The sequence below is a fragment of the Balaenoptera ricei genome, chromosome 5, assembly GCF_028023285.1.
Source record: "Balaenoptera ricei isolate mBalRic1 chromosome 5, mBalRic1.hap2, whole genome shotgun sequence".
Classification (NCBI taxonomy): Eukaryota; Metazoa; Chordata; class Mammalia; order Artiodactyla; family Balaenopteridae; genus Balaenoptera; species Balaenoptera ricei.
This window is the reverse complement of record NC_082643.1, coordinates 76,195,877-76,209,497: the sequence shown is the minus strand read 5'-3', so window position 1 is coordinate 76,209,497 and position 13,621 is coordinate 76,195,877. Positions and strand designations below refer to the sequence as shown.

The 13,621-nt window shown below is 34.4% G+C and overlaps 2 protein-coding genes across 6 annotated transcripts in view; one reads left to right on the top strand and one right to left on the bottom strand.

The window, feature by feature from the left end:
• Positions 1–13,621, top strand: part of SLC30A9 (solute carrier family 30 member 9) — a 77,427-nt gene that overhangs the window by 60,006 nt on the left and 3,800 nt on the right. For all 4 annotated transcript variants that reach the window (XM_059923080.1, XM_059923078.1, XM_059923076.1 and 1 more), the window contains 2 exons: positions 4,866–4,995; positions 6,858–6,971. In XM_059923080.1, coding sequence (XP_059779063.1) covers positions 4,866–4,995; positions 6,858–6,971 — 244 coding nt within the window. The remainder of the gene's footprint in view (positions 1–4,865; positions 4,996–6,857; positions 6,972–13,621) is intronic.
• Positions 8,682–13,621, bottom strand: part of BEND4 (BEN domain containing 4) — a 62,560-nt gene continuing 57,620 nt past the window's right edge. For both annotated transcript variants that reach the window (XR_009503319.1, XR_009503320.1), the window contains one exon: positions 8,682–9,089. The gene's annotated coding sequence lies outside the window, so the exon portion shown is untranslated. The remainder of the gene's footprint in view (positions 9,090–13,621) is intronic.

Below are 13,621 nucleotides of genomic sequence, written 5' to 3'. Positions count from 1 at the left end.
AGTGATGCTGTTAAGGTTTACAAAAACGTATTAAGAAATAGAAATGCTTGTTTTGTAAATACTTCCAGAAGAGGTTTTGAATTCCTAGCCTTTAGAACTTTTTAATCTTATTACTTTGCAGTATTGCAACCTTACAAGAAAGCAAGTGAAAGCATGTAAGAAACTCCCTACGTTTCCTTTTAAATTCTGTATATCTTTAATTTTTAGAATAAGAAACAGTTAGATGATGTGATGGGAACAGAAGTTTGCAAAGTATTTGCCTCTTTAACGTGGAACCACTTATATGAAACCTTCATATTTATATTTGCCTTATATTTGTATTATAATTACAAATGAATATATTAAACTTAAGATTTTTATTCATGGGGATATGATTACCAAATTGAATGTAATTTATACTTTTTTGAAAATGGACTTCTTGTTTTAGATTATATTAAATGTTTTTTCCATATAATTTTTGTTTTTAAATGATATAAAAATAAAGAATTGAAGACTTAAGAGGTAATCAGAAGAGATGCAGAGTTCTAACAGGACTTTTTAGTGAACTTCAGCAGCAACATAGTTTCAGAATGAAGGGGAAGGAACAGTCCTTTAAAATCCTGCTTTTGGGGACTTCCCTGGCCGTCCAGTGGTTAAGACTTCACCCTGGTTGGGGAGCTAAGATCCCACATGCCTCGCAGCCAAAAAACCAAAACATAAAACAGAGCAGTATTGTAACAAATTCAATAAAGACATTAAAAATGGTCCACATCCAAAAAAAAGAAAAAAAATCCTGATTTTCTACTACTTACCTACATACGCATATATTAAACTTTAAAATAAGAATGTATTTTTCCTAATTAAAATCTTTAAGTTAAATCTTTTAAGAATGACCCTAGGACTTCCCTGGTGGCACAGTGGTTAAGAATCCGCCTGCCAATGCAGGGGACACGGGTTCGAGGCCTGGTCCAGGAAGATCCCACATGCCGCGGAGCAGCTAAGCCCGTGAGCCACAACTACTGAGCCCACGTGCCACAACTACTGAAGCCCATGCGCCTAGAGCCCGTGCTCTGCAACAAGAGAAGCCACCGCAATGGGAAGCACGCACACTGCAACAAAGAGTAGCCCCCGCTCACCACAACTAGAGAAAGTCTGTGTGCAGCAAGGAAGACCCAACACAGCCAAAAATAAATAAATAAACTAATTAATTAAAAAAAAAAAAAAGAATGACCTCTATATCTTCGTCAGTAGAACAAATGAGTATGTGAGTAGTAGATTTATATTCTAAGCTCTATCTGTTTACTCTTAAGAAGTAGTTAGGGCTTCCCTGGTGGCGCAGCGGTTAAGAATCCGCCTGCCAATGCAGGGGACACGGGTTCGAGCCCTGGTCCGGGAAGATCCCACATGCCGCGGAGCAACTATGCCCGTGTGCCACAACTACTGAGCCTGTGCTCTAGAGCCCGTGAGCCACAACTACTGAGCCCGTGTGCCACAACTACTGAAGCCCGTGTGCCTAGAGCCCGTGCTCCGCAACAAGAGAAGCCACCGCAATGAGAAGCCCACGCACCGCAACGAAGAGTGGCTCCCGCTCGCCGCAACTAGAGAAAACCTGCGCGCAGCAACGAAGACCCAACACAGCCCCAAATAAATAAATTAATTAATTAATTAATTAATTAAAAAAAAAAAAGTAGTTACCTACCAGATCAAGATTAGAAGTTGAGCATTCTTAGACTCAGTATTAGGCTTAGTAACTTAATGTGAGATACTCCATATTAATATCCTTCCCTTGTGATGTCTTTGTCTGATTTTGTTATCAAGGTAATACTGACCTTATAGAATGAATTGGGAAATGTTTCCTCCTCTTCTTTTTTTTTAGAAGAGTTTATAAAGAATTGTTATTATTTCTTCTTAAAATGTTTGGTAGAATTCAGCAGTGATGCCATCTGGGCATGGGCTTTTGTGCATGGTTAGTTTTTTGATTACTCATTCTATCTCTTGTTATTAGTTTATTCAGATTATCTATTTCTTCTTATGTCAGTTTCAGTAGTTTGTGTCTTTCTAGAAATTTGTCCATTACTTCTAAGTATTCCTTTGTAATCCTTTAGGTTTGGTAGTAATGTCTCCTCTTTCATTTCTGATTGTGGTAATTTGAGTGTTCTTTCTTTTTTCTCTTGGTCAGTCCAGCTAAAGATTTGTCAATTTTCTTGGTCTTTTCAGAGAACTAGCTTTTGGTTTAATTGATTTTCTTTGTTTTTCTCTTCTCTGTTTCATGAGTTCCTGCTCTAATCTGTATTATTTCCTTCCTTCTGCTTGCTTTAGGTTTAGTTTGCTCTTTTTCCAGTGTCTTAAGATGGTAGGTTAAGTTTTTTATTTGATATCCATCTTCTTTTTTAATACAGGCTTTTACATTTATAAATATCCTTCTAAGCCCTGCTTTCACTGCATCCTGTAAATTTTAGTATGTTGTGTCTTCATTTTCATTCACTTCAAAATATTTTTTAATTTCACTTTAGATTTCTTCTTTGGCCATTGGTTAATTAGGGGTGTGTTGTTTAATTTCCACATATTTGTGAGTTTCTCAAATGTCTTTGTTACTTCTTATTTCATTCCATTGTGGTTGCCGAACATTCTTTTTATTATTTCTGTCATTTTAAATTTACTGAGGTTTGTTTTATGGCCTAGCATATGATCTATCTTGGATAATGTTCCATGTGTACTTGAGAATAATGTATATTCTTCTGTTGTATGGAGCATTGTGTCTGTTAGATTTTATAGTGCTCACGTTTTCTAGTTCTTGTTGATCTTCTTGCCTAGTTGTTCTATCCATTATTGAAAGTAGGATGTTGAAGTCTCCTGCTGTCATTGTTGAATTGCCTATTTCTCCTTTCATTTCTGTCAGTTTTTGCTTCATGTATTTTGGTACCCATTTGCTAGGTATATGTGTGTTTATAATTTTGCATATATTGTTTATAATTAAAGTCTAAAAAAAGAACTGTAAATGGAAAGACTCACTGTGGCAAATTTGAAATTTTCTGGAATAGTGACGATCTGTAGATTAAATTGTTGGAAAAAATGTTAGTATTCCAGAAAGTTCGTACAGTTTTTTAATCAGTATATTAGTTATCTCTATTGCTCTGTGACAAATTACCCCAAAACTTCGTGATTTAAAACAACATTTATTACCTTACAGCCTCTGTGGGTCAGGAATCTGGGCATGGTTTACCTAGGTCTCTACCTTAGGGTTTCTCATAGACTGCAGTCAAGGTGTTGGCTGGGACTATAGTCATCTCCTGGGGAAGGATCAGCTTCTAAGCTTTCTCATGTAATTATCAACAGGATTTAGTTCCTTGCCATGTGGGACTGTCCAACATGGTAGCTTGCTTAATCAAAGTATGCAGATTGAGAAGACAATAGATATTGAGTGTGAACACGATAAAAGTCACAGGTTCGTCATCTAATCTTGGAAATGACATCTCATCATTTTGCCATGTTCTGTTGGTTAGAAGCAAATCACTAAGTCTAGCCCACAGCTGAAGGAGAGAGGGTTGCACAAGGGCCTGAACACAGAAGGGGGTTGGGGGGGATCATTGGGAACCATGATAGAAGCTGCCTATCACAGTTTTCTGTCTGCAGTTAGTTATGTGTAAGAACATAAGGAAGAAGTATATCAGAACATTTTTATTAACGGCTAATTAAGTATTTGTCAAATAATGAGTATTTAAAATCTTTTGTTAAGACTGAGATAGATATGCTTTTTTTTTTTTTTTTAATCGCTTTTTTTTAAATGAGTAAATTATATAACCTCTTACCAATCTGAACAAGTTCTCTTTCAATCTGGGCATACATAACTTTATAAATATAAAATCATTAATTCTTATTTTCATCCATACTTCTTTATTCATATAGATAAAGAATTTTAGACTCAGTATTTAGTAACTTGCTTAAGATCTCTCAGAAATTAGAGTCAGATGTTTTAAGAGTACTTGGAGTCTCACTTAGGCTTGTTTTCCTGGTAGGATATCTCTACGTCCTCAGAATTCAGAGTGTTTTTAATTTTCTTATGTATCCTCTAAAGAAAAGATATTATAATGGTTACTCTAGAAAGAAAGGAATTTCTCAATAGTTTTCTGGAGAAAATTGATTCCTGAGGATTAGGGCAGGAGGTATTGAAAAGCAATTATGCTTGAGCATCTGCTTCCTTTTCTGGCAGGCAGAATGGTATAATGGAAAGACCACTAGGTTTGGGTATCTAAAGATCTGGGGGTGAGTCCTGGCTCTCCTGTTGCCTAGATGAGTTACCTTAGGCAGGTCACTTATGCCCCTCTGGGACTGTTTTATCTGTAAAGTAAAGATGCCATCTTAATCTACTTCATGAATGTCATTGATTAAATGCCTGCTGTGTAATTGGTAGCATATTAAACATTTTATATATGTTGGTTCATTATTCCCCACATCAGTCCCATTAGGTAGTTATTATTAACCTCATGCTAATGGAATACTTCACAGAGTTGTATGAAGACTTTTAAAGAAGCTATTGAAAAAAGGAAAAAAGGATTATAAGATAAAATGACAACATTGTAGAAAAGCAATTTAGAGTTGATTTTTTAATCCACAAACTATGTAGTTCATATATATACAAATTACCATAAAATAGTATTTATTGTTTACACCTTCGTATGGCATTATGCAAAAAGACCTAAATGAACATTTGTTTGGAAAATGATAGGTGGTGCTTAATGGCGAACACTCTGAAAGCCATCTTAGTCCATTTTTCATCACTTAGTCCATTTTTCATCACTGGTAGCAAAAAACAAGAATTCTAGACTTTTTGCCATTAAAATGTATGTCTGTGTATATAAATTTATATGTATTGTTATTGGTTGCAGGGCAATTCATGACGTTAAAGCCACAGATCTAGGATTAGGGAAAGTAAGATTTAAGGCAGAAGTAGATTTTGATGGACGAGTTGTTACGAGATCATATTTGGAAAAACAAGATTTTGACCAAATGCTACAAGTAAGTTAAAGTATTTATTGATTTCTTCTTATATAGCCAAGGGTTATAAAAATTACTTCCTAAGTAAATAAAATAAAACTTTTTCTTTTATAAGTCTTAAAGTCACTTCAGGTTTCAACTGGTTCAGAGGAGACAGTAGAAGAGGTAACTTATTATTAAAGTGCTTGTTGTGTGCCACGCGTTTTATATATGTTACTTTATTTACTGTCAACAACCTGTGAGGTAAAGAAATAATATTTTCATTTCTATATATAGGCCAATTCAGACACAGAAAGATTAAGTAACTTGCCTAAAATTGCAGAGCCATCGTATGGAATCAGATGTGAATTCAGATCTCTGTGACTCCAGAATCCATGCTTTTTTTATTAAGAGTACTTTAAAAGAAAATTTATACAGGATAGTATAATGAACAGAGCGAGGCTACCACTTGCCTTTGTCGAATATTAACATTTTACTGTACTGTACTTGCTTAAGATCTTAAAAAAAGAAAGAAATCATTACAAAAATATTACAGCCCTTGTTTCTCTTTATAGATCCCATTATCTTTCCTCCATCCCCAGAACTCACAATTATCTTGAATTTAGTACCTGTCATTTCCATTCAGTTTTTTATACTTTTCAACATATTTTTCTTAGCGTAATATTTAACAACATTTTAGATGTTTAAAAATTGGTATAACTTGTATCATATCATATGGTTTCCTCTATAATTTGCTAAACATCATGTTTTTGGGATTCCTCCTCCGTGTTAATATATATACCTCTGGTTAATTTACTTGCTATTTAATAGTCCATCTTACTAATGTGCTGCAGTTTGCTAATCCAGTCCCTACTTCACGGACAATTATATTGTTTCAAGTATTAAACTATTGGAAACAGTGCCACAGTGGCATTCTTATACATGTTTCCTTGTTTGCATGTGCAAGAATTTCTTTAGGGCATTACATAGCTAGATTTAAAATATAGGTGGGCCATTGGATGAACATGTCTTCTACTTCCTTAGATATTGGCAAATTGTTCTCCAAAGTGTCAGTTTAACTTCCACAATCAATGTATCAAAGTTTCTATTGCTTCACATGCTCGCTAGATTGTATTGACAGAGTTTTGAAATTTTTATCATTATGATAGATATGAAATAGTATCCTGTTGATTTAATTTATATTTCCCTGGTAGTAGTGAGGTTAATAAACATAGAAATTTATTGACCATTGGGATTTCCTGTACTTGCATCTTTGTTCGTTTAATTTCTATTATTCTGACAGATTTGTAATTGTTTTATTTTTAATATGCTGGATACTAAGCCTTCCTCAGTTGTGTATATGCAGATAACTTTCTAGTTTATAATTTATCATTCCACTTTGTTGTTGTACAGAAGCCTTAATGTAGTTTTTAATTTTATGTCAAATTTGTAATCTTTTTCTCTATGCTTTTTATTATCTTTCTTGAGAAACCCTTCTGTAGCCCATTATCATAAAAATATTCTGTTTTTCTTCTAAAAATTTTAAGGTTTGTTTTTTACCCTTAGGTTTTCAATCCACTTAGAATTACTTGTTTAATGGTCTGAGGTAGGGATTTAGTATTTTTTTCCTATAAAAAAATAATTTCCCCAGCACTATTTATTGATTAATCTGTTCTTTTCCCACTGATTTTGCAGTGCTACCTCTGTAGATCATTGTACTCGATTTTTTTCTCAAATTGAGGTTTTTTTTTTGAAATATGTAGTCCATTGCCTATGGCTTGAAAGTGTTTCATTTTTCATTAAACTTAACGGTGTTGGTTATAATTTTTAAAAGAAATTATCAATGTATCACTATGACTTTTTTAAGAATCTGTTTTATTTTTCTGCTATCGTTTTCTTTATAGGAAATTCAAGAAGTGAAGACTCCTGAAGAACTAGAGACCTTTATGCTTAAACATGGAGAAAATATTATTGATACTTTAGGAGCTGAAGTAGATAGACTTGAGAAGGAACTGAAAGTAAGATATATTCATAATAATAATATAATACAGTGTCAGCTACTTTTTGAGTACTTATCTGTGTCAGGCACTGTGCTAATTACATCACTTGTATACTTTTATTTTCTCAGTAACCCCATGATGTATCAGTAGTAATGGGCAAGAAAATGATTGGGTTAGAGAAGTTGGATAATATACTCAAGGTAGTATAGGACTTGGGATTTGAACCTGTGCTGTTCAATTTCAAATTCCATACCTTTTTTTTCTAATTTTTTTTTTAATTTATTGTTATTTATTTATTATTTATTTTTGGCTGTGTTGGGTTTTAGTTTCTGTGCGAGGGCTTTCTCTAGTTGTGGCAAGCGGGGGCCACTCTTCGTCGCGATGCGTGGGCCTCTCACTATCATGGCCTCTCTTGTTGCGGAGCACAGGCTCCAGACGTGCAGGCTCAGTAGCTGTGGCTCACGGGCCTAGTTGCTCCGCGGCATGTGGGATCTTCCCAGACCAGGGCTTGAACCCGTGTCCCCTGCATTGGCAGGCAGATTCTCAACCACTGTGCCACCAGGGAAGCCCTCAAATTCCATTCTTTTAACTACTATTCTATACTGCTTGCTTAGTTTCTAAAATAATCAACGGTTTTTTTCTTGTTTGTTTGTCTTTAAATAAGAAGCGTTTCTAACATTTCTAACATTTCTAGAGAAAAGTAAAAGGGAAACTTTAAACTCTGTTCTAAAGTTAAGAAAAGAGTGTGACCTTAAACCTATACATACATACTGCTTTAGCCCGTCTGACATTATTTTATATTTTCTGTTTGTTTCTGTTCAGTTGGAGATCATTACAACCTGTCGGTTTTTTACTGAAATATTACCTAACCAGACTGCCTTTAAAAAAGTCTCAGTGCTCTCAAATTGTCATTTATTGACATTTGAATTCTAATTGTTTGCAATGAAGAAAACTTGTAAATGATCTTCAACGTTTATAACTTGTTGAAGGCAATGTATTTTCTTTAGCTGATGTTGATTTTTGTTTAGTTTTGTTAAAAATTGAAGAGAAACAAAGACAAAAATTGAAGGGAAACATTTCTATCACTATTTTACTACCTTTTAGAATCTAGATATGTGATCAGATTAATAGAAGCAGTTCAAAAAAGGTGATTTTGTTAATGTTAATATTATAGTTCATGAGCTTATCAGGCATGATTTTCAGAATTTCTAGATGAACAATTCTCAAATATTTTGATATTAGGATTCTTAAAAATCATTGAGGACTCAAAGAGTTTTTTTTAGTTATATTTATTTATATTTACCAAATTATTAATTAAAATTGAGAAATTTAAAAATATTTATTCATTTAGAAAACATAATAAATGTATTTCATGTTAATATAAATAACAGTTTGAAGGAAAATAACTATAGTTTCCAAAATGAAATAAATAGAAGAGTGGTATTGTTTTACATTTTTACAAAAATCTAAGACAGCTAGATTCCCATTTGTGCTTCTGCATTCAGTCTATTACCATACGTTATTTTGGTTGAAGAATATGAAGAAAAAGGAGGAGCCTTTTTAAGTATTCTTTTAGTCTTTCCAGATAATTTTGATATTCTCTTTTAATATTACACCAAAACCTGACAACCGGTAACCTCTTAAAGCATAGTTGTGATGTGAAATCTGAAACCATATCGATGAACTTTTCGTATACTGTTTGTGAAGTTAGGGGGCACAGTCCAGAAGACCACCTTCATTTCTAACACCAGTTGCAAAGTTCAAGTGGTTCCTAAGACCACCCTCAGGTTTGATAATTCACTAGGAGGACTCAGAACTCACTGAATGGTTTATTACAATGAAAGGATACAGATTAAAACTAGCCAAAGGAAGAGGTGCATAGGGCAGAGTTCCAAACCTGGAGTTTCACTTGTCCTCTCCCTGTGGAGTCATGGACGGTGTTATTTTCCTGACAGTGGTGTGTGACAGTTTGCATGGAGTATTGCTAACCACAGAAGCTCAACCGAGCCTTGGTGTCCAGAAATGTTCTTGGGGCTCTGTAGTTGACTGCTTGAGTGGATGACCTTTCATCTCCAGCCCCTCTCAGGAAGAGCCGACACCTTTAGTTTCCACCCGCTTCTGGAGGTAGAGCAGATACTGTGTGGACAAAGATAAACAAAGACCTAATTATCAGGCAGAATATTCCAAGGACCTAGAGATTACCTCCCAATAGCCAAGAGCAAAGGCCAGACCTCTCTCTGAGTATGATTAGCACTCTCCTATACACTATTATATTAAAATCTGTTGGTCTGTCTTTATACTCTGATTGCATCTTTTTTTTTTTTTAACATCTTTATTGTCTGATTGAATCTTTTTAACCCATGCTTGATTCTTTAACATTATGAATTGGTCATTTGGAAAATACTGGCTCACTGAATTTATGCACATCATGCAAATGTTGATACATTTCTAAGTATTGGGAAGCTGTCAGGCCCATGGTGGTGGATATGAGTTTTTCAACATTCTAATTTTGACTTGAAAGCTTGCATTTTATTATTAGCAACAAATACTGTTGTTTTCCTTGAAGTAGTAGACTCATTTTGTTTATTTCTTAAGAAGATGCCTGCCAAATACCCAAATTTGAATAACCATAGTTTGTTAGTTATTCTTTCAAGTAAAAAGGGTGTTCAGATAAAAACCGTCTGATTGAGCTCATTCAAGCAATCACAGGGGTACTTTTCCTTGTGACAGCATCAGACTTCAGCGTGAAGCACAACTTCCCATTTTGTCACCGAATATTTTTTTAAAGTGTATTCAAGGGTTGAGGTTTAATAAATCAATACTTTTTACTACTTCATGAAGGACATTTTAAAGTGAAACTGGCTTTAAAAAAAAAAACAAAAACCGGGTGGCAATAAAGGAACACAATGACTACCAGTATGGTTTGGTGCAAGTTGCCTTGAGTTGTGTGAAGGTGCCAGCAGTTTTATCCATGCCATCAGAGGAAATGTCAGCATAGTAAAAAAGGCAAAAAACATCTTACTGTAATTATGAAAATAGTTTTGACCTCGGAGTCCCCCCTGAAAATGTCTCAGTAACCCAGTAATCCTTGAACCACACTTTGAATACCATTGTTCTGAATAAAATGTGAGATGATTATTTTTTTGCAGGGTGATTGGAGAATGAATAAATGTTGCATTTCCATTCTATCTGTTTTTATTTCCCTGGCAAGGAAAATAATGGACTTTTAAAACTAACTATTTTGGCTTTACTCTTTAATAGAAACAATGTCAGAAGCCGATTTAAGAATAATTAACAAGTTGGCCATTCTTAATTGTATTTACTCTTATCACAATCAGATATGCTTATTATTTTAAGCTAATTTTGTGCTTTAATTAGAAGCTATTAAATCATTAATAGACTGAATTATCTCATGTTTTTGAATTATATGTCTTTCAAACCAAGAAGCCACATTTTGCCTACACTTTCATGTGGAAACATCCCTAGGTGGTAATAAGGTATAAGTAATCTCAAGTGAAAAGAAAGTTCTTCATAGTTAAGATACCAGACCAAGAGAATGCATGAAAATAAGATGATTTTCTTTTGAAAACAAAAACTTTGTACATTGGTATTTTCGCTCCTTTTTAGTAGCTAAGCATAGTTGCCTTCTAAGTTTAAATTTTAATAATTATTGAATTACTTTGGAAGGTCACACTCAGTGATAAAATTCTGCAGCATTATAGCCATCTCTTTGAGTAAATACCATTGATCTAAGTATTAGAACAGGCGATATTTTTGGCTTGAAGTCTGTAACTTACATAGTGCTATGTTAAGATGTTAAAAATAATAGAGGCTAATTTATAAAGTCCCATATTATAATGTGAAATACATATTGTTCTTATTTTGAAATTGTTTGAATTGTTAACGTAGATTTTTGTTGTTGTTGTTCTACCTCTATATTCAATCAGTAGATAGACCCTTGTCCTATATCTCCATGAAGTTTTTTTGTTTGGGGGGAAATAATTCTATCGGAAATTAATTCAGTGGGAAGATGCCATAGCAAATTTCTAATAAATTCCAGTTAAATGCTCTGCCCTTTACTATGTCTTTTGCATCTCTAATTACATCCTCCTGTAGTATTTTCTTTACTTGAGTCTACAGCATTGTAAAATAAATTACGTAATTTGGTTTTTATCTCTGCATAATATGAGTGTTGGAAAAAAATCTGTGATGTGTAAAATATTCCAATTCGCATTGAACAGTGCCTGGGACATAATAGACCAATAAGTATTTGGTGAAAAAATGAATGAAAATTATAAGTTGGACACCAATTATTGATTTTCAGTTCTACTTAACAATTATATATTCATGAATATATGAATATATTAATTTCTGCTATGCACTTGATATCTTGTTACACACTAAACATTAAATTTTAAGGATATTAATCCTATTTCTTTTCTCATTCATTCAGCAAACACATCGTGTGTGTCTGCTTTGTAATGGGCACATACATTTTAGGAATTTGGTTAATTTTCTCTCTGAAAACTTGATTTTAAAAAGCAGAGTAAATTAACTTTTTAGTTTCTTTTTCTTAAGATCAGATTTTTATTACACATTTGTTGTATAGTGCTTTTTAGATTGAATAATTTTAAACTTTCCATGAACAGCTAAAATTATTCAAGTCGTATTGGGATGAGTAAGGGTTGATTGGAATGGGACAATAAAATTCAATTTCATTTCTGTTTGAGGAAGTCTTTTATATTCCATATTGAATTTAAGAAATTCTAGACAGAGGGAATAGTTTAAGATAAAGAAAACATTGAGAACAAAAGTATCATCTGCCACCCCCTTGTGGGATCCCTGGTCACTCTTACCTTAGGACCCAAGAGGAAAGCACCCCTAGGTACAGCTGAACAGCAATAGTTGTAAGAAAAATCCCAGTGCGCGCTGAACAGAATGAGTGCTCTAGCTGGAGCTACACTCCAGTATTATACCAGGTTTTTGTCTTTATAATTAAATTCATTTAATATGAATAATATGCAAATGTTCCTGGGATATTATTTTTTAAGCTAGGAGTTATTAATCCTGACTGATTATTAGAATCACTTAGAAGAGCTTTTTTCCCCTTGTTGATTTATTTGTACGGTTTTTATCAAATAATACACACAGTTTACAAAATCAGACAGAACTGAAAAGCTTATACAGAAGTGTCACCTGCTTTGCCTTCCTCAATCGTTAGTTCTACATTTTAGAGATAACCATGTTTAATACTTTTAGTATTTCTTTTATATTTACTGCCGTATTTCTACGTAAGAGTCTTACATTGCTCCTCCTGACTTAAACATTATTTCCTCTTAGGTAGGTACAGATTAGTTATTTTTTAAGTCTCTTCTGTCCTACAGTCTTACAATATCATTATGTTCACTTTATTAAACTTTTAATTCCCCCCCCCCCACATTGTGTTAGATGTCCTTCCTTTATGTATCCATAGGGGAAAAAATCCCCTCAAATCTTTACTTTGCTCTGTAGTAGCAGACTATTATAATCGCCTGCTTACTTACCTGTATTTCCTCACTAGAGATAAGTTCATTCAAGGCAAGTGCTGTTTATTTCCTGTTTATTGTTGTATACTTCAGTGCTTGGTACAGTGTAGGCATATAATAAAGATATTTTTGGGGACTTCCCTGGTGGTCCATTGGCTAAGACTCTGCGCTCCCAATGCAGGGGGCCCAGGTTCGATCCCTGGTCAGGGAACTAGATCCCACATGCTGCAACTAAAGATCCCACACGTGGCAACAAAAATCCCACGTGCTGCAACTAAGACCTGGAGCAGCCAAATAAAGAAAGAAATATTTTTTTAAAAATATGTTTTTCGTTGTTACTGAAATTCCTTAAGATTTTTCACAATCTGGCTTCTGCCTGTCTTTCCAACCTCATTGCTTTTTGCAGCTTCTGTGCTAACTATACCATACTGCTAGTGCATACTTTCCAGGCTCTCTTGACTTTGCTCATGCTATTTCTTTTGTCTAGTCCCTTTTCATCATCTATCTGGAAAATTCACCGTATTCAAACCTTGTTTAGATACTATATTCTCCGTGAATTCTTTCTGGATCTCATGAGCAAAAGTAATAGATCTCATGTTTTTGTTTCCAGAGTTATTATTTAGTACATTAAAATAGTTAGGAGCCTTGGGGTCTGGAGTCAGGCCTGGAATCTATCCTGGCTCCATCACTTACTAGCTGTGTGACTTTGGACGGGTTAGTTAATTTCTTTAACCTTCATTTTTCCCATTTGTAAAATGGAAATAATTGGGTTATTATGAGGATTTTAAACACACACTTTCCGTGAAGCCCCTTAATTATTATTAGCATAGTACTTGACACAAGAGTAACCGCTCAATATACGTTACCTGGTTATTATTATTAGCTATAATGCTTTTTTTTTTTTGGCTGTGCCAGGTCTTAGTTGCAGCAGGCAGCCTCCTTAGTTGCAGCTCATGGGTTCCTTAGTTGTGGCATGCAAACTCTTAGTTGCGGCATGCATGTGGGATGTAGTTCCCTGACCAGGGATCAAACCCAGGCCCCCTGCAGTGGGAGCGTGGATTCTTAACTACTGGACCATCAGGGAAGTCCCTATTAGCTATAATGCTTTTGCTCGTAGAGGCTATTCATACACTTTTCTCTCTG